Genomic DNA, 24085 nt, shown 5'->3' on the forward strand with positions numbered 1-24085 from the left:
TATAATGCAAATCGTGTATGTGGGTTAAACCAATAGAGTTCCAACTTATAAAATGAGAGTCAGAGTAGTTATTCATGAGGCCTTTGTACTCTCAAAATGTGCCTCCTCCCTCCCCATAAAAATGGTCAAGCAATCTTGATCATTCATGATCATACTCATGTAATCAGAAGGAACAGAGAGCAGTCAATTGTGAGTAATGGAACATTTATGATACAGCTTTCCAGAGATAAATATGCAAGAAGAAAACAGATTTGTGGCTATGAAGGTCAAGAGAGAAACATTGCAGTTGATATGCAGATTTCAGCACTATCAGCATATTAAAGTCAAGTGGGAATGAAATTACAGAGTAAGCATATGAAGAATAAGAACTACTGAGGAAGAAATGCTGGGAAATATAAAGATGACAAAAAGGAAGTATGTGACAAGATATTGTGAAGTGACTACCAGAGATTGAGAGTTGCTAAGAGAAAAATTCAGATACCTTAATTTATGGAAACAAAGAGAGAAGAGAATGGTAGGAAAGAGAAAGTGGCCAACGGTATCATTATAGTTATACAATTATAAAAAGTATATATCATCAGATTTAGCAATAGGAAAATCCTTGGTAACACTGAAAAGGGCAAGCTCAGTGGACTGGTGGGTATAATAATCAAATGACAGCAGGCAGAGAAAGGCAAGGAATAATTGTGAAATGCAGTGCAAAATCTTAGGAAACTCAGATTTTAAGTCAGACTGGGTCACATCCCCACAAGCTCTTATTATTTCTGTGACCTTGGATAGGTAGGTTAATTTTAACCTCACTTTTCATTCACTCACTTAATACTTAATCATCATACATTTATAAAGCATGTAATATGGAGCAGGCACTACCTAAGAACTAGCTAACCATGAACATCTTATGCTATAAACACATCTTTTTACCATATAATGTGAGGAGTACTGTTACAAGTGTATGAACAGTGTATTTTGCTCTCTGACCATAAGTCCCATTAATAACAATAATATAAAATTCAGCTAACAGTTACTAAGTTCTTCCTATATGTCAGGCATGGCAGTAAAGTCTCCATACGAATTCTTTCACTGGATCCAGTTAGAATGTCACATAAAAATAACATGAGAGAGGTACTACTTTTACTCCTAATTTACAAATAAAAAAACTAGGGCACAGAAAAGTTTAGGTACTTATGGAATGTCACTCTAACAGGTGGAAGAATAGTGAGGAGAGTCTAGGTAGATCGCCTTCAAAGCCAGCATTTTTAATTAACATACTACCTTTCACTGTCAACTGCTGGGCTGTTTCTCTTCATTCACCATTGTATTCACTAAACCCATTTTTGTTTCTGATACATTACAATTCCTGAAATATTAACAACTATTTATGAAGAAAAGAAAAAAAGAATAAAGGGATAGAGGGAGGGAGGATGGAAGTAGGAGAGAGGAAGGAGAGAATGCTATAAGAAGTAAGACAAAAGAGTGACAAGCTCTGCCTAGGAGTCAGAGAATGTTAACAGAACCATGCGCTGGTAGAGTTTCATAGAACAAGTAGCCATTTGCTTAAACCAAGAAAGAGAACAAAAGTTACTCTGTATCAGCTTGCAAATAAAGCAACTTCTTCATCCCCATCTCTCTTTGATGATAGGCCTCACACTCTCTAATCTTCCAGAATACCTAATCTTTGACCTCATAACCAGCAAACATCATTGGTCACCACTTTCCATCTTATACCTTGTTCTGGATACCACTAACTTTACTGACAAACCCAGAATTCTGATCCTATTTCTTGCCAGTGGTCTAGAATATCAAATTCTAATGAGTTTCTTAGGACATCTTGTAAGACTTATCTAGATGCTTTGGATTTTGATGAAAAGGAGTCACTTAACACGATGCCACTAGGAATATTTAACACCAATAAATAGAAGACCACTTTCTGCACAATCTCTTTTTGTTCTCTCATTTTAAACTATCTTGTAATCCCCACAATTATGGGTCAAGGTCAAAAGTCCCAGGGGCTTTAAAAAGTGACTTGACTCTGCTACTCTTCTTTAGACCACTTAATGTCTTTTTTTTCCCCTGCTTACTTATTTATAGTTAAATAAGTAACTCCTAAGAGTCATGATAACAAAAAAATAGGCTTCAAATGTTAAGAATAGTCTTAACCTCACTGATGTTATTTAACAAAATTTTGGAAAGACCTTTTGTCTGTCTATTCATTTGAATGATTTAGAAAAATAAGCCTATTTATTCACTTTGATACACTTAGTATAGACACCGCCTAATCTAACTGCCAATCCCACTTAAAACCTGACCTTTCTGTTTTTTCAAATACATTCTATTTCCAGTAGCTCTCACCCAGATAGTTTTAGCAGTCCTTTGATGATTGAGTAGTAGCTTGTGATTCCTGGAATGCATAGTCCTGTAGAGGACATTCACATTGTGTGGCCCATTTTTGATAACTCTCATGTGGTTACCCAGAACCCAAGCTCCAAGTACAAGTTCTACTGTCACCCAATGGCAGGTCACATCTTCAAAGAAGATAAAGAAGAATTGGTAAGTTCCCTTTCATATCTATTCCAAAATCTTGTTTTAGCTTATGTTCCAAAATACACAATCCTTAATTGTCTCCTTGATTTTATGTTACATCATTCATCATATAGTATGGTTTCTGAATAATTCTTCTCTGAAAAATATAGATTCCACACAGATCTAACAGAGATAGGACTAAATTTGATTGGAAACTTTTTTTGATTTGTACTACAGATTGGATCTTGTCCTCCCACACACCTGGCAAAGGTAATGTCTGTGTTTCCCAAACTACTCCTTAGTTTGGAATTATAGAGACAATTAGCTCTCTAATGAGTTAGAGTAAGTGAAGTGAATGAGTAAGGAAAAAAAACCCGGAACACCAGATGATGTCTGTATATGCCAAGAAAAAACATGACTTGCTCTTGGTAGATATCTTTTTAAAAGAAAAGCTTTATTTTTATTTTTAAAAATTAAAATGTATAGACATCATTGCTTGGCATGTATGGGGAATATCTAATTGATATATTACATGTAAATATTGGCAACCAAAGGTTCACAGGTCTCTACTTTGTCATTGCTTGAGCAGATAAGTAGATTTTACCTTTAGACACATGTGGTCTGCCAGGTTTCCTAAAACGTAAAGGCAACAGGGAAAAACTGTTCCAAAGTTAGAAAGAACAATTTATTAAAATAGAAAATAACTTTTATTATATTCAAATTGCAAAGATGATGTATAAAGGATTATATCTCAAGTTATATATTGGCAAAAACTACTGGAGAGAAGGTTTGCAGTATTTGTGCTGCATTTGAAAAAGAAAGGCACTGTAGCTGCTTTCCCAATGGACCTAGTTCAGAGCTGGTAATCAGTGAACATTAGCTGAATTTCAATGGCCTAATTTAAAAGTCACTCAAATTATTTAAACTGTCTGTGGTAATAATCTATTGACCCGGTTTATACAGTATCATATTAAAAAAAGACACATGTCTGCATTTTATTTCACTCTGGCACAAACTGAATAACCATCCCACCAGAAAGTCATTTTACTTCTTTTGGAGTTTGGCACCTCATATATTTCAAAACAAGGTGAGAGGATAGTTTAAACAGTGGAATTATATTTCAAATGGGAATGCTTATCTATAAGTGGTAGCTATTGTTGACATTCTGAGCATTTTAAAATAATTTCTACTTCCCTTTTCCTCAGTGATCTGAACACACACATTTTTCATGATATGTGTAGTCAGGAAAATTGGCTACATTTTCCCAACAGGTGATTCTAGCTCATTGTGAATTTACTGAAATATCCTTTTGTTTTTACTGTGCTTGGGGTTGAACACAAGGACTTGTATACTAAGTTACATTTCCAGCCCTCATTCAGTAATATTCTCATTGTTTTGTTCATCGTGTTTAATTATAATTTGATAATATATTCTAAAGTTAATGTAGAGCATTTTGACTACTAAAGTGTTTCAAGTACACTTACACAAAATCACCTAGAAGGTATGACTAAGAAAAGGTTACATATATGAATTATATTAAATTATATGTGAAACCAAGCAATAATATAGAGACCATAGTTTTATGAGTACCACTTCCATATTAGTGATAATCATCACTATCTGCAATGTAACAGTCACCAGCCTGATATAAAAAATCAGCACCAAATATGTATTATAAAATTGGGTTAAAAACTGTATTCAGTATCTCAAAATATAATTATATATTCTGTGTTTAGATAGGATGGTGTCAAATTTCCAGTTTAGTGGGGATTAAAGGAATACAAAACTTAAAATAAAGAGTAGAAAGCTTCTCTAAATACCACTAAAGAACACTAAAAGATTTTAAAATAATTGTGAAATAGAATAGTCACATTAAATACTTAGGTTAAAAAGTGAAACTAAATAGTTTCAAGTTCCTCTAGAATTATATGTTAAATTTTAAAACATTCTAGGACAAGAGTACAAACTCTCAAAATTTTACTTTGGAAATCACATAAGTTAATCATTTATACTGAAGCACCAGCATTTTTATTTGTCAGCATTCTGATTTAGGTAAGTGTTCATTAATCACAGAAAACCATGGCATAAAACAAGTCTGTTTTAATCACATGTTTTGTTCAAGAGGTTATTGGTTCATATAATTATTTATTTTATGCCAACTCAAGAAATAAAACTCTTATTAGTGAACTTCTTAAAGTACCTAAATACTGTTTGAAAATCATTTTATCATCTGATCTGAATACATCAGTAAATCATAGCTCACGTATTTATCTTAAAACCTCAGCTTACAGAATGTTAAGTCAAGCTAATAAGCAGCATCAATCATACACCACTGAACAAGATAATCTGTGTTACAGCCTCTTCCTGTAATCCATCTATGATAGGGAATATCTGCTACGAATCATCCAACCTGAGGGACTGCTCTATTTAAGCCCTTCTGCAAGAGCCTACTGTCTCCATTTCTCCAAATGAGTTAGATGGTGGCATCAGAATTTGACCAAGTTCACTGTCACCAGATGACAGCAGTCATATTTCAGTCTGAGCTGAGATATAATGGTATATTGTGTAATGTTAAATCTTCTTCCTGTAGTTGAATAGCAAAACTCAGAGTATAAGCCAGAAGCCATCCAGTTCTTTCTCCATTATATCTTAAGCAGTTAAGGAGGAATATATATTCTTCCTTAAGTCCTCAGAGGACTATTGATTTTTCAGTTAGTTAAAATATTAAATTAATTTTGTTAACTTTCTTTCATTTTCATGACCATAAAATATTTCCATAGTCTCAGGTCAATATCCAGTAGAACATGTTGAATTCCAGAAAAATCATGAAAGAAGATCTAAATACATGAGAACAAGTGCAAAATTATGCTTCAGGAAAAAAATACTTACTAAAGCCTTAATAGAGTTTAGTCCATAATATTGTCAAGGGTGCCCTAGTCTTAAAGAGAATGGCTTTATAACTCCATTCCCCCATTTTGTCATTGGAAATAATAATTCTAAATTCATATGTGATATATTTATGAAAATAAATCATTAAGATATCTCTAAATTATTCATAACTGAATAGAAAGACTAAATACTAAAAGACCATAAAATCATACATTATTTTCTTGATTTTAATTGGCATTACAGAATTGTAATGAACCATCACCCAACACTGGATTTATGGAAAACTATGCCGGAACATGGTACCTTGCATATTTTAGCACTTATGTTATTTTCTACAGGATTTCTTTAAATCATCTGTTCTTAGAATTTATGTAATACTAGCTTAATAAATGAGTTTCAGGATAGCATCCAGGTTCCTTGAGGTTTGAAATAAGCAAGTTGACTATTTTTAATTATTTTTGACAGTTTGTACAATAGATTCCGATATCTGATTTCAGAATGACCACCTTGATGAACAGTTTACTTCTATATTGTAATGTACAAAGTGTGTATAACTTCAACTAATGTAAAATTACATTAAATATTTGTACCTACTTCACTGCCTGAAAATGTTGGTTAACTTACCTTTCACCTGAAGTTTGTGATAATTGACCAGGAGAGTATTTTTCAATAAATAAATAAATAAATAAAATGTTTTAAGTAAAAACATTTCCCATAACTCCTTGGAGAGTTTTACATTGGCAATGAAATGCTTCAGGCAAAAATGACACAAGACACTTTTGCTTATAACTCATTAATCTCAGTTCATTCCATAACTCCATAGAACTGAGTCAGAGTTCAGTCCTCTAATGACAACCACATAGTCATAAACTATATACAGGATAAATGTCATCAAATTCCAGTTGCATAAGATTCATATACGGGAAGGATGGTGTCATTTTTACTTTTGCATATAATTAAGTAGAATCATCATGCTTTAAATACAAGTGAGATTGCAAAAGACCAAAGAGCATAGCAGTCTCAGAAACTGCTACTGTCATTGAAACTACACTGACATCTACTAAGCAACAATAAAAAAAAAAAAAAAAAAACCTTGGAAAAGTGATTTGCTGAATGCTCATGATTAACATTTGTTAAAAACGCTCTTGCAAAGAAAAATGCTTATGTGTTTTTAATAACAGATTTTCTTTCAAAAGCTTGCTATACCCTCTAAGGGCTTTCAACAGATCTATTATGCTCTATTGTTTTAAGATTTTTCTTTTGACTTTTCTCACATGTTATCTAGTAACTTCCAAGTCACACTGAGAATGAAGTACAAATTCCTTGCCATTACCTTCAAATTCCTCTACTGTCTGGTATCAGCAGCTGGTCTTTTCAACATTGTCTCCTTGCTCCCTTCTCCTCTTTTACTCTCCTCCAATCACATGAGCTTTCTGCTCCTCAAATATGCCACACTTATTAACACTTAGGAATTCATCCACTGATGTTCTCTACCTAAAAGACTCTGCCCATAATATTTACATGGTGACCTGACTCCTCATTTATTCCTGAGCTTCCTATCTAGTACTGCCCATCTCTCCCCTGCCTGATTTTCACCCCATTTTACTTTCTTATTGCATCCATTGCTATCTGAAATTATCTCAGTCGTTCATTTATTAACTTCCTTTTCCTCCCAGAATGCAAAACTCATAAGGGGAAGGGAAGTTTTCCTTATCTTACGCACTATCTTATCTCCAGAGTCCAGCTAGAGTAAATGTTTCTTCAATATTGCTGAAATAATATATATACTGTATGAATGAATGAATGAATGAATAGGAAAAAATCATTTTCCTCATACAGAATGAGTCAGATAAATGGGAAAGAATAGACAAAGTATGGCATAGTAATTGAATAAACCATAATCATATACACTAATAGAAAATATATTTCTGTATCCTATAAAATGTCTATAAAGTATATACATGAGGGTAAAGTTAGGAAGTAGTGTGAGGGGAAAGTGCTTTTAGGAATTGCCTTTGAAACTTGGCACTCACATCTCTGTAAGTCCCTCAGAATTTTTCATGGCTCCATTTCACTTTCTAATCCATCCAATTTTTTATACTGCATACACATACATTATCACGAGTAATACTGACCTAAATATTAAAACCTAAGTTAAAGACATCATATTACAGCCATATATGCAAACCCATGCTTATAACAGCACAATTAATAATAGCTAAATCTTTTAAGCAGCCTCTATATCTATCAACAGATGAATAAAGAAAATATATGTACAGACAGTGGTGTACTGCTCTGCCATAAAGACAGAAAAACCTCAATCATCTATAGGAAAATGGATGAACCTTGAGACCATAATGTTAAGTAAAATAAGTCAGACTCACAAGCTTCAATATTACATACTTTCTCTTATATGAGAAACCCAAAATAAAAAATAAAGAGAAAAATAAAAGATAGATAATAGGAAGTAGGGAGATAGATCTTTCTCAAAGGGGAAGAGTTTCAAGAGATGGAGGGAGGGGAGAAAGAGAGAGATACGGGAAGATGAAAGGAATTAAGATGTCTTATGAATATGGTACATGTACCAACTTCCCACAAGGAATGTAAATGTGCTACACACAGTTACTAATTAATAAACTGAAATTTAAAACAAAAACTAAATGCAAATGGCAAAGAATGATTCATATGATAGATTCTGGCTACATGGAATATATGGGAAAAAATTAAATAGGTGATCAAGATAAAAGGCTAGATATCCTGTAAGAGTGTATGTCTAAGAGGGAAAATTTTGAACTATCAGGTAATATACCACCCAGCTAAGGACCCAGCAGCTTGTTATCTTGCCCTAGTTGCAGCTATAAGGGCTATAACTTGCCATGTTTATATTGTTCTCAAACTTGGGACATGAAACCACTGGAAATAGCTCTTGAATCTATTCCAATAAGTGCTTCTACATTCACTGAATTTTCCCAAGGATCACATGGACTCCATCGTATTTGAATAGTCACCGTTATGTCCCACTTAATTCCTACCTTGAAGCCTCTGATATCCTTTATACCTCTCCTGACAACTTTTCACCTCTCCCCTTGTTTTTTGTCATAAGCAAACATAAAGTATATGGAATCTAATGGAATAGTGTTGACCCAGGCCCCTAATAATAATTTTTTACACTTTATATTAGTTCTCAACACTCTTCAGCAATATTACTATACATGACTGATTCTTCATCACCTTGCTCACAACTGTTGACTCTTTCAACTCTCTTCTGGCTCCAAGCTAGCATCTTAGCACCTTCACACTCTAGTATTCCCAGAAATTATTTCAAGTAAAATTATTTTATTAAATTGAAAAAAATATGAAATCCTTCTCCAGACTCCCTTTCAGTTCTACTAATATGTATTCTTTCAATTTACTCAAGCATGAAATTTTGGGATGTTTCATTCATACTTTTTTTAATATAAAAATCCAATGTGTCAGTCAGCCTCCAGTTCAGAAACATTTACTGATTCTATACTAACTGTATAATTAAGTCCAAACTCATTGCTCTAGTGTTAAAATCTTTAACCCTTATTTCTAGTTTTATAAATACTGCTACTCTGCTCAAACATAAGTCGTCCGCTATCTCTTCAAAATGCCTTGAGTTTTTCAGTCTTTTCCCACATTTATTTACTCACTTTTCACACACAGACACACACACACACACACACACACACACAATCACCTTTTCCATTTTAAGTACTACCCCAGAGAAACTGTTTTCTTGGAATCTTCATTGAAACAAACATCCCTAGAGCCTCAATATCTGATTCGCTATGTCTCAGAGATGTAAGGTTTATTCTTACATCAATTTGCTAGAAAATGGCAAAGTCTGTATGAAAACCTGGGTATGGACTATCTAATCAGCCTTTAGCTTTCTAAGCTGTCAGATACAGAATTTTGGTTTTGCTCTTACATGGCAGCTTCTTCAACTCTTACAGGGTTTTTTTTAATGAATGTAACAATGAGAAACCGAATGTTCAATAATGGGTTTATAAAATGAGGTCATTTTACTTTCAAATTCTTTAATTTCTAATTAAATTTGAAATTTTTTCATAGCAATACATTTTACACTGTATCTTTAAAGAGTCTGAAGTCTCTATCCAAAAGTAATCATTCCATTGTTCTATAGGTAATTTTAAATCATTTTAATAATTTCATTGCATTTTATATTTGCCTAATTGGCTATTTACTTCTAGTTGGCCAACTGTTCCATCAGTTTTCCCAATTGATTTGTCATTTTTAATTACAAGAGGTTTATGTGCAATATGGAGACTTTTCTGAGATATCCTTTTCAGATTTTTCATGCTAATATAATCACTCTTAATAAAGATAAGGAATTATCTCATTCTAGTTTTTATCCTTCACAAACCAGGAGAATTTTCAGCTCTTTACTCTCCTGGGATGCTCCCAGTTGCAAGTAGTATAAAGCCTAAATCAAACTGGCTTAGAAAGTAGGAAATGGGCTGTCTCTGATGATAAGAAATTAAAGCAGGTTTTTAAAATAGTGATCCAAGGTCTCAACATTTTCTTCTAGGATCCTGGTTGGTTCCATCTCTCTACTCTGTCACCTACAGTGTTGGCCTTACTCTAAGATTAATTCCCAAGGAAATAGGCACTGCCAGAAATAATAGAGCCTAAAAGTTTCTTCCTCATGTACAGCTATCATATTCTCTTCTAACTGTGGTGCAAACATCCATCCCTTCTTGTTATACCAGTTTACATAGTGTTCTTATTCCCAAACCAACACCTTGTAGTGAAAGATTGTCATTATCTGATTGACTTAGGTGTAGCTTTCTGAATTGATCAATGACAGAGGCAGATGAGATTGCCAAGACTGATGAAGAAAGGGCAATCCATAGTATGGGAAGGAGGAGAAAGGGTTAATTCCCTATACTAGTTTGGAATAGGTGAAATGAATATCAACAAGTAAATCAAAAAGTGCACATTACCTTTAGCACATATTTTCTGCCTCTAAATCTATTCTCATTTGGTAAAAAATAATTTCCCTGCTCATTATAATTTTTAATCTTTTAAAATCTGCATATTCCATCTATGCTGAATTATGTGCAGTAGTGTTATATATGAACAAGGAGTTAAAACTACAATGCATGTGCAAGTATTCAGAATCAAACTCCAGACCCACTTTGGGAGTATTATGTACCATTATCATAGGTGAGCTGTGTGAACTTTCTGAGGCTCAATTTTCCATTTGTGGAAAGAAGGTGTTAATAAATTTATTATAAAATTATAAAGTATGTAACATTGAGCATAATGCCTTCTACCTGGTAATTGGATATTAAATCATTATTATTTCAGTACTATTATTTTCTGTTGTATTTTGTAAGCTCTGAAGAAGATAGATATTGTTGATTATACTAATGGGAATAACTTTTTTCCTAACTCAGTTCATATCTTTTCTCATTTATTTTGATAAAATCAAATGTGTTATTTTCTTTAGTAAAGAATGAACTGTTGTGGGATTAAGTGGTATTGGCCACATCACAGAGGATTGAGAGGCCCGATCAGTGTATCCTACTTACAAAGTACTTTTTAACACATTATACTATATAATATTCACAATAAGACATATTATCATACTTTTTTATAAAGTAAGGAAATTTAGACTTAATAGGTTCAGAAATTTGCCCAAGGGCACAAAGTTTTCACATGCAAGAGTCAGAACTACAATAAAGCTCTTCTGATTCTTTGTCCAACTTTCTTTTCTTTAGATCATTTTTTTTCTTGAAATGCAGCATGCATAAAAATTTCCTAGGTATCTTGTACAAAATACAGAGTCTGGAGCTCTAATCATAGAAATTGAAATTCAGTAGCTCTTAGGTAAAGCTCATTAAGTCTACATTCTTTTTACAGACATGCCAGAAATTTCACTCCTCATCAAAGTGTAAAAGACACTAATAGTCTTGCCTTTTTTGTTTAGCAATACACCATAGCCAGGTGGGTATCTAATTAGTTTCATTTAACAAAGTTGAGAAAGCAACATAATGAGAATACTGTTTTTAATATATATTTAGAATATTCTTTCAGAATTGTGCTATATAAGATTTTATAAAGATTATTAATATTTTTCATATTATGATTTCTTAAAAGTAAAAATGTGTATAAATATTAAGTCAACAGCTATAATAATCTGTTAAGCTAATAAAAATTAATCAGTTATTTGCTGTAAATCTATGCCATAACACATTATGTCCTAAAGGCACTTGAAATAGAATAGTGAAAAATTATAGTTCCAGCCCTTCTGTACCTAAAAAGCAAGAAAGAAACCCACAATTAATAAACTGGTCATGCAAACATAAATAAAAAGTTTTAACTGTGATTTTAACTCCAAATAAAACATACATGGCACAATGAATACATAAAATACAGTGACTTAACCTAGTCAGAGTTGACAGAAAAGTCTGTCCTAAGAAAATGAAGCTTCGTTAGAGATTTTTGATGGCTAAACAGATGTTAAATAAGGATAGTAAGAGTTGACAGTTCATGTTGACGAACCAAGTTGTAAAGATGGTAGGTAGGGAAGTAAGTAGAAACAAGGAGAGATCAAAATATATAATGCATGCTTAAATTTAAAAAAATATTATAGGAAAAGATATATTGCTATTAACACCTCCTAAAATTACCCCTCCCCCAACTTCCAACACATCCCATTGATCTTACCACTTTCTGAAGCAGTTATGGAAGTTCTTTTTCATAAGTATTTTTAATTGTGTTATCGTGGCTGCCTCAATGCCCTGAACTAACTCAAAACATTTACCTTTCATGGTCATTTTGACTTTGAGGAAAAGCTAGAAGTTACATGATGTCAAATCTGGTGAATGAGGTGGATAAAGACACCCCACAACATTTTTTTATAGATCTCCTTTTCCCTTGGATGGCAATCAGCTGCGGCATTCAGCATATTTTTTTTCACACCTCATAAAACACACTTGTGAACAAGGACTTCCAGAACTACCTCAGAAAGTAGCAAGAACAATGTGTGGTTGAAGTGTTTTTAGGGGAATTAATAACAATTTGCCTTTTACTGTAACATTTTTTAATTTAAACTTTCACTGTACATTTTGATCACCCCTTGTATGTATTAAATGTTAAGATTTTCCAAATTTAGTGAAAACAAATTTGCTTTTTAAAAAGCAATTAGAACTGTCCATTTCTCATTTACATCCTTTCTAATCCTGGTAAGAGTTGGTTATTCATATGGAATTGAAACATTAGAAAAGGGTCACTTACATTAGGTCAGTGAGCAATAAATAAATCTAAGGAAGTCTTCCATGCTGTTCAGGGACATAATGGTAAGAAGTATGTGATGAGGACATGAAGGCAAAATGATACAATACTATATGAAGTTGGACTTTGCAAGCCTAGTAAGTCGTGAACATATCACTAGATATTTTCTTATATAAACATATACTGTCAGTAACATACCTTCAAAATAAGTGTATACTGTAATTCCTTATAGTTCTATTCTAAAGGTAAAAACCTCAATAACTAGTTGTTAATATGCATTAATAGGTATTAATTTGTGATGTACTATAGAAAATTCACTCATATCATTGACTATTACTTTTTATCAAAATGCTGTATCATTATTTTTCAATTAAGTCTATACAGAGTTGTGCTTTGTAGTGGATGAGTCATTGTAAATGAGTAAACTAAATGATAAAAATTTAAAAATTACTCATTGTGTTTTGAGTTATTGTGCTTATTTACCTGAATTAACCTAATCTTTCAGACAGTAGCCATGCCTCATTTCTTGCTAGAAGGACAGGTTTAGGACATTGTTTTTGTGAATCATTCCCATCCCTGCTTCCTTTTTTCTACAGTATGGTTTTGCATGTGTTTAGAAGTGTCTGTCCTCAAATACTATTTACGGGCTTCAAAAATAGAACTGATTTATGGTAATGTAGTATATGTGGTATTAAATTTTCACTTTAGTTTTAAATGATTTTTAACAAGGATCCATTCACTGTTTTGAATCTCATCAAGTTTAATTTTTCTCCCAAAATTTCTGTGAGAAAAACAGCAAAATAGTCCTTAAAATCAAGTAAAGATAAAAACAAACTGAAAAAATGTAGTGTAAAACATGTTTAACTGTAGGTGTATCTGTTGAATCTATGAGTCTTAAAATGCCACAGAGAATGTGAGGCTGTATAGGTGAGACAGAGCCAGAGCATTGCTTGGAATGGGGAAGCAGTGCTCCTCCTAATGGACTGGACAGTCATACCACCACGTCATCACCAGTGGCAGACAAGGAGGAGGGCAACAGTGCCCTAGCAGGTCACCATATGACAGTCTCATTGCAACCACACTGTCATAATTTGACCAACTTAACTGCTTGTCAAGACTAAAACTTATCTCCACTTCAATTCTTTTATTGTTGCCCCCTCCCACAGAAAAATAGAAAGAAGAATCTCTTATTGTGAGGAGAAATTTTCCTGTCTCAAGCACTACTTGCTTATCTGGAAAGAATAGAGCTGAATTAGATGACTCCGGTTAAATTAAGACTTCCAGATCCTACTTTCGTGTTGCCCACATAATAATAACAGCTTTAGAGGTTACAAGAAAACATGTATCTTATTCATTTTTCAGCTTCAGGTGTCAATGGCTCCTCAAAAGAAGAAAACTTTCGAACTGAACATTAGGTCATCAGGGTGAGCACAACTGAGAGCAATCCTGGGTGTGTGGAGGGTGGGTTGAATCCATGAGCATAAGGCATCTGCTCAAGGCTTTGGGGCTTATCATTTACGGAGCAGTCCTCACCAGGAAGACATGAACACACTACGTCTATCTTTCTCTTTGCTAATTTTCAAATAAAGTGTTTTACTGATGCTATATAATAGCACTGTCCTAGGACTTGAGGAAATTCCAGCTATAGCTACATATAAAATATAACAGGACTTCTGCTAAATGAATAGCATCTGTATATCATAAAAACATTAGACACTATCACCCATGGGTCAACACTGAGACATTTATCTCTCCTGATCAATTTTCTAAGATGCTTTATGTAAATTGTCTGCAAAAGCCTTTTAGATGAACTTTTACTTTCTGATTTCTTTCAAAAACCAAAAGATAACAAAAATAGGGCCATTATTAACAGATATTGATTGTGTTGGTTGATGCAATTCATTCTTAAATGTGTAGAGAAAACTAATTACAGCCAGAATTTAGTATATGTCTAAGAATATATCCATATTAGAGAATTGATAAACCAATACTAACTTAATAACAGTAAATTGTCTTTATTTTTATTATAGTTAAAAATTATAATTTCTCTTACAAGGGAAATCACACCACCATTTTTGGAGTATCAGTAACTTATTCATGAAGAATATTTCATATTTATAAGAATTCAGAAAAATCTATTTCTAAGCTTTCTTATTAAATCACATGAAATCACATTACTCATTTTGTAGCTATTCTGTCATATTGTTATTCTAAACTTGACTTAAAAACATAAAGGCAAATGTATTTTGATTTAACAAAAGAGGCCAATATATAAGATCTGTGCCTAATATAATCATATTTTAACACATATTTTTCTTATTGTTATGAATTCTAAATGCACAATATAACTCCTGTTCTTCTTCCCTTTCTACATTCTTCCTTTCCCTTTCTTTCTTTCATTTTTTTCTTCTGGAAAATTTGTTGAGAGCTTAATATATGTTGAGTACCAGCCTGGTTATTCAGATCAGTGGAAGTTAGAGAAAATAATTATAATCAATATAGCAAGTGTTATAATGAGACATAAAATGTACTCTCAAAAGCACTAGAACATAACAACTTCACATTGTTTTGTGGAAGATGTGTCTCTGCCACTGGGTTTTAATACACTAAGGACTGAAACCCTGTCTTGTCCTTCTGCAATCACTTGTCACTGCCATATATAGTGCTTCACACATACTAGGCACTCAGTGAATATTTGTTGAGTTAAAGTGTATACACTTAGGACAACACATAATGTCACAATCTGGAGACTTTCTCTAAAAGAACTTCAAAAATAATTTTAGAAGTATTACATGCTTATTGTATAGACTTGCAAAATCCAAAAACAAAAAATACAGTTTATGTTATCTACATTCCCATCTCTGAGTAATAATTTAATGCATTTCTTTACAGTCATTTCCTTTGCATATTGGGCAAATTAGTATTGATACATTTATATTTATATATAATTCTGTACACTATTCATTTATTAGACTGTGAATATTTCCCATGACATTACATAGTCTTCAATATTAGTTTAATGGCTGCCTAATATTTTATAAGGATTTATAATTTAAACATTACTTGATCATTGAGCAATTAGGGGTTTTTTTTTACAGTGATTTGTAATTATAAATAATTACACTGCCTTGATCAGTATTCTGGTTACATAAATCTTTGTCCTTATCTCTAATTATTTTGCTAAGGATCATATATTTTGGCAAATAAACAATAGAGAGGAGAGTACTTGGGGATTTATTATGTCAAAAATTTCCAAGAATGAAATATTTTTCAAGCTGAAGTTATTATTTTTAGTAAATTGTGCCTATAATTAAAATATATACCTTTTTAAGAGTGCTAATGTAAACATTTTCATGGGATTTTAGTGCTCAGAAAGGAAAATTATTTGCGTTAACAAATTGTCTTTTTACTTCATATTTTTCTTCAGATCTTGCATATAGGCAGTTGCAAATAAATGCTCTTTGGAGAGATGAATAAATAGAATGCATGAAATGGAACATTATAGAGGAGCTTAATAAAAAAATTTGTTGGAAGTTCTCAGAGAAACATAATATCTAAATTTCAAGTCTTTACTCATAGCATTTGAAGATACTTCTGACAGAATTCCTTATCAATGAATAAATCCTATAAAGAAACTATTTAGAAGCATGTTCAATTTGCCATTACTATCCCAAAATTTAGTAGCTTAAAACATCAGTCTATTATTTTGTCTCATGCTTTGGGCAACTGACAGGCTCGGCCAGGCAGTTCTTGCTTGAGACTTCTCAGGTAGATCCTGGGAAATGGTTGCTGAAGGTAAAGGCATCTGAAAGCTTCTTTGGTCATGTCTGGTGTCTAACTCAGGATGCCTGGAGGAGCTTGGGTCAAGTTGGGTGTCTCTTCCTCATCAGGGCCCCTCCAAATGGGCAGTTTGGTCTTCTTTACAAAATGGTAGTCTTAGTGTAATCAGACTTCTAACTTGGCAGTTAGCTTTTCCCATGAATGTATTCCAGCAGCCCCGGGGTAAGACTCAAAGCTTGTTAAGATATTGCCTCAAAAGTTATACAGTGTCACTTCTACCATTATCTACCAAGTCCAATAGCCACAGAACAGCCCAGATTCAGAATAGGCTCCAGTTTTCAGGAGGGATTAGTTGCTTAAACAGAGAGGAAAGGAAGTATGGGTGGCCATCTTACACACAGACTAAGACAAAGTCCTGAATGTGTTCTTCAAATGACATCTCTACCTTTCTATGTAATTTTAAATGGCCTTTCCCTAACACACACTTTTTGTCTTTCTTTTCTTCCATCAATAGAAACTATTTCCTAGATTAACAGTGAAATAATGAAGGATCTGTATACTCTGCTTCTTTCAACAAATCAGATTTTATAATCACATCTGTATTCAAATCTCAGCTATGCCATTCATAGCAGAACAAAGTGGGCTAGTAACTTCTTTTCATTAGAATGGACTCTGATGCCCAGTGCCTAACATAAAAATCAAATAGACAGTATAGACATTGACTGCCTATTTTTAACTAAATAGTCTCTTCAAAATTCCATTATCCTCTTTATTAAATAGGGATAATAATGACCACCTCACAGTGATATGGTGATAAATGAATAAATTAATGTTTGGAAATAACTTAGTATAACACCCTACTATAGTACAAGATAGTAAGAGTATGGTAGCTATTAGTATAATTTTAGTTAATACATCAGTTATTATAGATACTACTCTGTTACTATCACCAGTCTCACAACTTATTACACACCTTCTTCAGCACCTAGATCTAGTTTATTTTCCTCAGCACATCATTAGTCACTGTTTCAATGGGGCTTGATATTGTTGAACATATTAAATATATTTTTACATAAGGCCCAGATCTTGCCAGCCTTAATAATCGTGTTCTTCACGTCACTCCTGAAAACCAAAATGTCACTCAAAACTACCCTACCTTTCAAATATCTCAAATTCTGGTAATTTCCCTTCCTAATACAAATTCCTACCTGTTATATCTTTCTCCCAGTATAATCCTGTCTGTTGATTCCTTCCTTATTCTCATCTGCCACCAATCATTCTGGCTGTACCTACTCCCTACCCCGCCGTCCTCGTCCGTTACTCATGTCCTTGGCATCTGTGATAGTAAACAGTCACACACTTCCAAACTTCTAAGTCCAAATATATCCCCCTAACTTCTTCAGCTCCCACTTTCCTAACCTTGCTGACTTGCTCAGTTCCACTTCAAAATAATGTAATGTAACTAATATGGAACTCCAATCCTATTCCAAAATCTTCGTATTCTCGCTCTGTATTCTTTCATCACCTGGCTCACCCAAACCTTTCTTCTTATCCTCCAGTCTCAGTCTCCTCTTCACCCAATCACCCTGAGTTTTGTAGAAAGTCTATATTCTTCATTAGTGAAGAAATGAGCACCTTCCATGATTGATTCTCTGTTTTTCCCCTTGCTATCTCAAAGGCTTTCTGTTTTCATTATTTCAATGTTGCTTCCTTCATTTCTCTTCTAAGAAATACTCCCATCTCATCTCAGGGATGTCCTTTATACCTTCTCCCACAGTCATATTCTTCTACTTATCAACTCCCTGATGGACTGAATAATAGTCCCTTTCTCTCAGATCTGTGCTTTCTGCCATCTGCTGCTGCTGCTTCCCACCCTGGGCAAAACGTTTATCCTTCACCTCCTAGAAATGTCATTTGCCCTAAAGAGGCTTTGAACCTCTTTCTCCTTTTCACTGTTCTTTCTTGTTGACAGTCTCTACTCAGAGGTTTTCACTAACTACTCTGTCTCTTTTGCACCCAGTCATCTCTTAGCTCCTTGAAGTCAACCTCAGTCCATACCACAAAATCTAGAGAGCAACTTACTACATGAGAACTAATTCAGTAATTATAACTTAAATGTACCAGTATAATATTTTTATTCAAAATAAAACCCTTCTTGCAACTTGAATTGTTCATGTCATGGGATAGAAAAATGTCAGTACAAAAACTGATGTTACTTTTAGCCACTAAAATATGAATACCTACATATTTTAAATGCTATTAAAATAACTATTTTAGGAATAATAACACAATGATACATTTCTCCTCAAATCATAGTTATTCATTGAAGATGAAGTCCATTTATGCACAGATTAATCACCACCATTCTTAACCATTCTTTCATCACCAAAAGGCAATTAACTCTAATTCATTACCTCTCCATACCTACAAAAAATGAATTTAATTACAGTCTCCTTTAAACTTTTCACAGAACTTTATGTATGCCCAACTTCTGGTATATGTACTTTCCTTTTCCACGCTATCATCATTTCAAATCCTTTTGTATCTCTTTTGTTGGAGTTTAAGTACTTGATAGACTACATCACAGTGCCTGTACATCACAGACTTTTTGAATATGAAATTAGCTCCATCCTCTGAGAGCTTTTTGAATGGATGGAATTGTTTTTATTCTTTGTAGCATTGCCTATAACTTTCTGCTGCAGCCTCCGCAAACTGTGATTGATTTCAACAGCTGTAGTTGATATTGGCATTCATATCCTGTGTCTGGTTTTAATTATTTTTTCTTTTCCTATAAAATATAATGCTAATTAGTAGTTGCCGCTAGGCACAAAATGTCAGAAAAATATTCAATCTATAATTCAGTTCCCCCCAGAAATCCTAGAAACCAATTTGCATCCCCTAACTTTTTGCTGTCAATTTTCATTAGTGAATACATATTTCATTAAGATGATTACATAGTTTGATGAGATCCACATTGGAAATGCAATTTCTCATGGCTCCTCATCATGGTCTGCACTTAGCCTTCTCCATTGCCTTTTGCCTATAGGTCCCCCAGGCCCACCAGGGATAGTAATTGTTGAGGAAATCACCGAAAGCACAGCCACACTGTCCTGGAGTCCAGCAGCTGACAACCACAGTCCAATCTCCTCCTATAACCTGCAGGCTCGCAGCCCCTTCTCCCTGGGCTGGCAAACTGTGAAGACAGGTAAGAGACCCTAAGGCAATGGTCAGACACACCAGAACAGCTTCCTACCACCTGAGGTAAATTTGTGAACTATCTCCCTAAGATTTTTTGGATTCTGGAAACTTGTCATTATTTATTACAATATTGACTGCTGTTTACTTCTTTTCATGAATCTAAGGAACACAAGATCCATCGCTTTCCTCTTTTCTCAATTTCCAACGAGGAACCACATCTTGTTTATTTGTTGGAATAATTTTAAAATCACATAGAAGTTTCAAAAAATAGTAGGCCCACTCTTCAAACTCCTGATTATAACATGTTATGCAACCATGGTATAATTATCAAATCAAGAAATGGACATTAGGGCAACACTATCAAGGAAACTTCAAGCCTCAATTAGGTGTCACCAGCTCAACTGGCAATATTTGTTAAAGTTCTATGATAAATTTTGAAATTTTATTGTATAACCTCCTGGACAGTTAGGAAGTAGAACTGTTCCATTGCCCCAGTTCCTTGAGCTACTCCTTTACAATCACACATGCATTTTGTGTATAAAAGAAATTTAATGTGAATTATGTTATTTAAAACAGTCCAGTATTTTAATGTTTACTCTTAGAATTGTATTATAGCAGTTTATCATATTTATTTTTATGGTTCTAGGTATTTAATCACATTCAACTACAACCTAAGTCCTTTTTGTTTTGTTTTGTTTTTTGGTACCGGGGATCGAACTCGGGTCCTTGCGCTTGCGCAGCAGGCGACGAAACCACTGAGCTAAATCCCCGGCCCCCTAAGTCCTTTTTAAAATTTTAAATATTTGAGACAGGCTCTAAGTTGGCCAGACTATGCTCAAACTTGGTGTTCCTGCCTCAGTCTCCTAGAGTACTGGGATTACAGGAATATAGCACCATACCCAGCTAGTTCCTTTATTTAAAAAATTATGTTTGTCCCTAATGGTTTTCTTTTTATGTTGTATAACTAAACTTTTCTTCTCTCTCAAAATGTGACAGTCCAGCAGGAATATGAAAAATCACACTCACTTGGTGGTTATTAGATATGTACTTAACTTCAGAAGTAGTCATCCATACTAGCTAGGTGGTTATGTTTTACTTCAAAATTGATTTAGAAGTGAAATGTAAGCATCAGTAAAATATTTGAGTTCAGAAACAATAAAATTCAATCAGAATATTATGGCAATGGAGTAGTCTACTTGTTCCTTAGATAAATAAAATTTGAGAAGAGAGTTATTTTGGTATAAAGTTTACAAGAGTAGAGAAAAATACATATATTTACATGCAAATATAATCCAGATTTTACCTGATATGTACACTTCTGCATTAATATAGGCCTCAATATGATTATCATTATAGTGTGCTATGCACATATATACATATTTTTGTGATATATATGTGCAATGGTCTCATTCTTGGATTCATTGTCACCTTGTGAAATCACTGGAGAGCCAAAAAATTGAGGAAAACCTATGGAGATGGTAGATTCAGGAAGGACGCAAATTCACAAGCCGATTTACACAAGAATTCTTGTAACTTCCACCCCAGTGCTCCCATATTATCTTTAGTGGTACAGCTCAAAACTTTCCCTACTCTGTAGCTAGGAGATGGACTCAGTGTCAGACCTGGGGTTGTGCACCACCTATTCCAGTGATGGCAAACCTTTTAGACCTTTCGATGATACAAACATCTGCTGAGACAAGTGCACCGTAAGTTCGCCACCACTGCATTAGCCCATCTCTTGCCCGAGGCTATGCTCCTGCTCACTCTTGCACAGGACCCTACAGCTTACTGCTCTGCTTGTTTCTTCTGAACATCTGTCAATATATATAAATATTTATCTTATGCCCATAGTAATTGACAACATCTTATATTTCACCTACTACATACATTACATACTTCCCTTGTTACATTTATTCTCTGATTTCTGTCTGATTCCTGTCTCTGTTTTTCTTTCTTGGGTCATCTCTTCCTACTTCTTGTTTGTATGAGGGTGTGTTTGTGCCTGTAAAAGCATGGGCACACCTGTAGTATTTAAGCATTTTTATTAAATATTGTATTTGTTTATTTTAGAAATGCCTACTGTGCATGTGCATCTTTATCCTTCTAACATAGTTTTGTTTTTTGGTTTTTTGTGGGGGTTTTTTGGTTCTAGGGATCGAACTCAGGCCCTTGCACTTGCGAGGCAGGAGGCAGCACCACCTTCTAATATGGTTTTAATACTAGAAACACATTTATGTTAGGAGTTCTTTTTTAATTATGATAAGGACTTATTAAAATTCTGTGGTTATCCTATATTTATAAGTAAATGCATTATTTCAGAAATAGATTTCTGTAATTGATCAATTTTATTTACCTTTGATAGTGCTAGGTATCTTCAAGGTGTTACTCCCTTAATCTAAGTCAATGTCAAAATAAATGCTAAAACAGAAGTACGTATTAGAGAAAAACAGTCTGGAGTTTAAACCTTAGATTAAAGTTAATGTAATTTATAAACTAGTATTTAAAAGCACTTAAAATTTCTTTATATACTAAAATGAATATAAATAATAGTAAGTGCTTTATTTTTGGCAATTAAAGTAAAATGTTGCACATAGACCTTCTACATCTTAGAATTAACTTATATATACTGCCTCCTACAAATGAGATTTAAAGGTAATGATAATGTATTCGTCTTGAAGAAAGTATGAAAATAACCTTAAGAAATAAATATTTTCATTTCCAAATCCCTTTTGTATTGAAACAAACTGGTTTTTAATATAGAAATGTGACTCTCTTCTTCATACTATTGAGCAATATTAGGTCATTCAGTATTTTCTTGACTGTGTCTGCTTAGAGTATCAAATCCCCTAGAAGCTTAGAATTGATTGGTCTCTGTTTTCTTAATTCAGCTATGTTTTTAAAATAGCCCTCCATCAGTTTATATGTCTTTTATCTATGGATATGATTTCCATGGATTAATTAAATCTGCCCATTTAACAGGTTATTTGGTATTTTATTAATTAAATTCTTAGATGTGATTCTTTTACTAGGAAAGACATTTCCACAAGATTCTTTCCATTAGTCAATGTGAGGTCCTCTACTGTCTTTAATCATGTTCGGTCTGAAGTACATTTTGTTTGAAACTGAGTTGTTCCCATCATTCCCAAAACAATATTTTTAAAAATATACTTGCAGAGCTTTTATAAACAAATTTTTGTTATAATCATGTTATCTCTAATCCCCACAATTTTGCATTTAAAATCAAAATCCTGATTTTATAAAACAAAACTTTGTTTCTAACTCATTTCACAATTCTTTCTGGATTTTAATAGTTCAGTTCATGTTTTGTATAATTATTTTATATCCTTCATAAGAAATTATAATTTTAGAATTTCCAAAAATGTTTTTCATGTGACTTTAAAGAGTTTAGAATGCTGGAGAGGATGTGAGATTGGGGAGGGCATCTTTACAGCCTAAATTAATGACCAAGAGGATATAAATATGTGAGGCCATACACACACACACACACACACACATTATACCAGGCAATTGAACTCTGCTTTCAATCATCTAATAAAATTTATTGAGAACTTTGGTGGTACTGTTTTAGGTACTTGGGATATATTGATGAGCAAAAAAACAAAAACAAAATCCTTACCTTTGTAAAGATTGTATTCTAGTGGATAAACATAAACAATAAACAGAATAAAATAAGTAAGCAAATTGTATATTATCTTAAAAATTGATGAATGCTATAGGGGGAAATTGTACTGAGTAAGGAGTACCAAAGGTACTATTAGGGCTGTATATTGGCTTGAGCTTCCATAACAAAATGTTTGGACTGGGTTTATTAAAAATCAGAAATTTATTTCTCACAGTTCTTTTTCCTGGCTTGCAGATGTTCACCTTCTTACTGTGTGCTCATATTTCACAGACAGAGACAGAGACAGAGAGAGAATATGCACACATACACACTTTGGTGCCTTTTCTTATGAAGACATTAATATCAGAACACCACTCTTATGACTTCATTTAACCTTAATTACTTCCTTATAAAAGCATTAAATACAAGAGATTTCAAATACTAGTGAGGCGATAGCAGAGCACAGTTCAGAGAAAATGGTAGAAGACGAGTTTAGAGATTGGCAGGATCAAATCATAAAGGATACCCTGAAAGAAATGGAGAAATATTGGAGGGTTGATATTTTAAGTCTTATCTTTTAATACATTCATTCAATCCTTGTTAAAAATATATCATTACAGTAGTGGCACATGTGCTGCAGCAGGCTGTTTATTATCATTAAAAGCTCTAAAATGTTCACCATCACTGGACTATTGGAAAGGAAAGCAGAGAGTCACCAACACAGTTGGGAAGCTATCATAGTTGAGAGATGTTAGTGCTTCACAGTGATAGAAGCAGAGATTGTAAAAGCTG

General features: G+C 33.5%; 1 protein-coding gene across 22 annotated transcripts in view; it reads left to right on the top strand.

Moving 5' to 3' along the window:
* Positions 1-24085, top strand: part of Cntn5 (contactin 5) — a 1206007-nt gene that overhangs the window by 1110203 nt on the left and 71719 nt on the right. For 21 of the 22 annotated variants that reach the window (XM_087212119.1, XM_087212127.1, XM_087212125.1 and 18 more), the window contains one exon: positions 19520-19678. The exons of the other annotated variant lie outside the window; for it this stretch is intronic. In XM_087212119.1, coding sequence (XP_087068245.1) covers positions 19520-19678 — 159 coding nt within the window. The remainder of the gene's footprint in view (positions 1-19519; positions 19679-24085) is intronic. 22 annotated transcript variants of the gene reach the window in all.

This window comes from Heterocephalus glaber, unplaced genomic scaffold (genome assembly GCF_053883595.1).
Source record: "Heterocephalus glaber isolate CG9 unplaced genomic scaffold, H.glaber_assembly_v1.0 deba00001429, whole genome shotgun sequence".
Lineage (NCBI taxonomy): Eukaryota > Metazoa > Chordata > Mammalia > Rodentia > Bathyergidae > Heterocephalus > Heterocephalus glaber.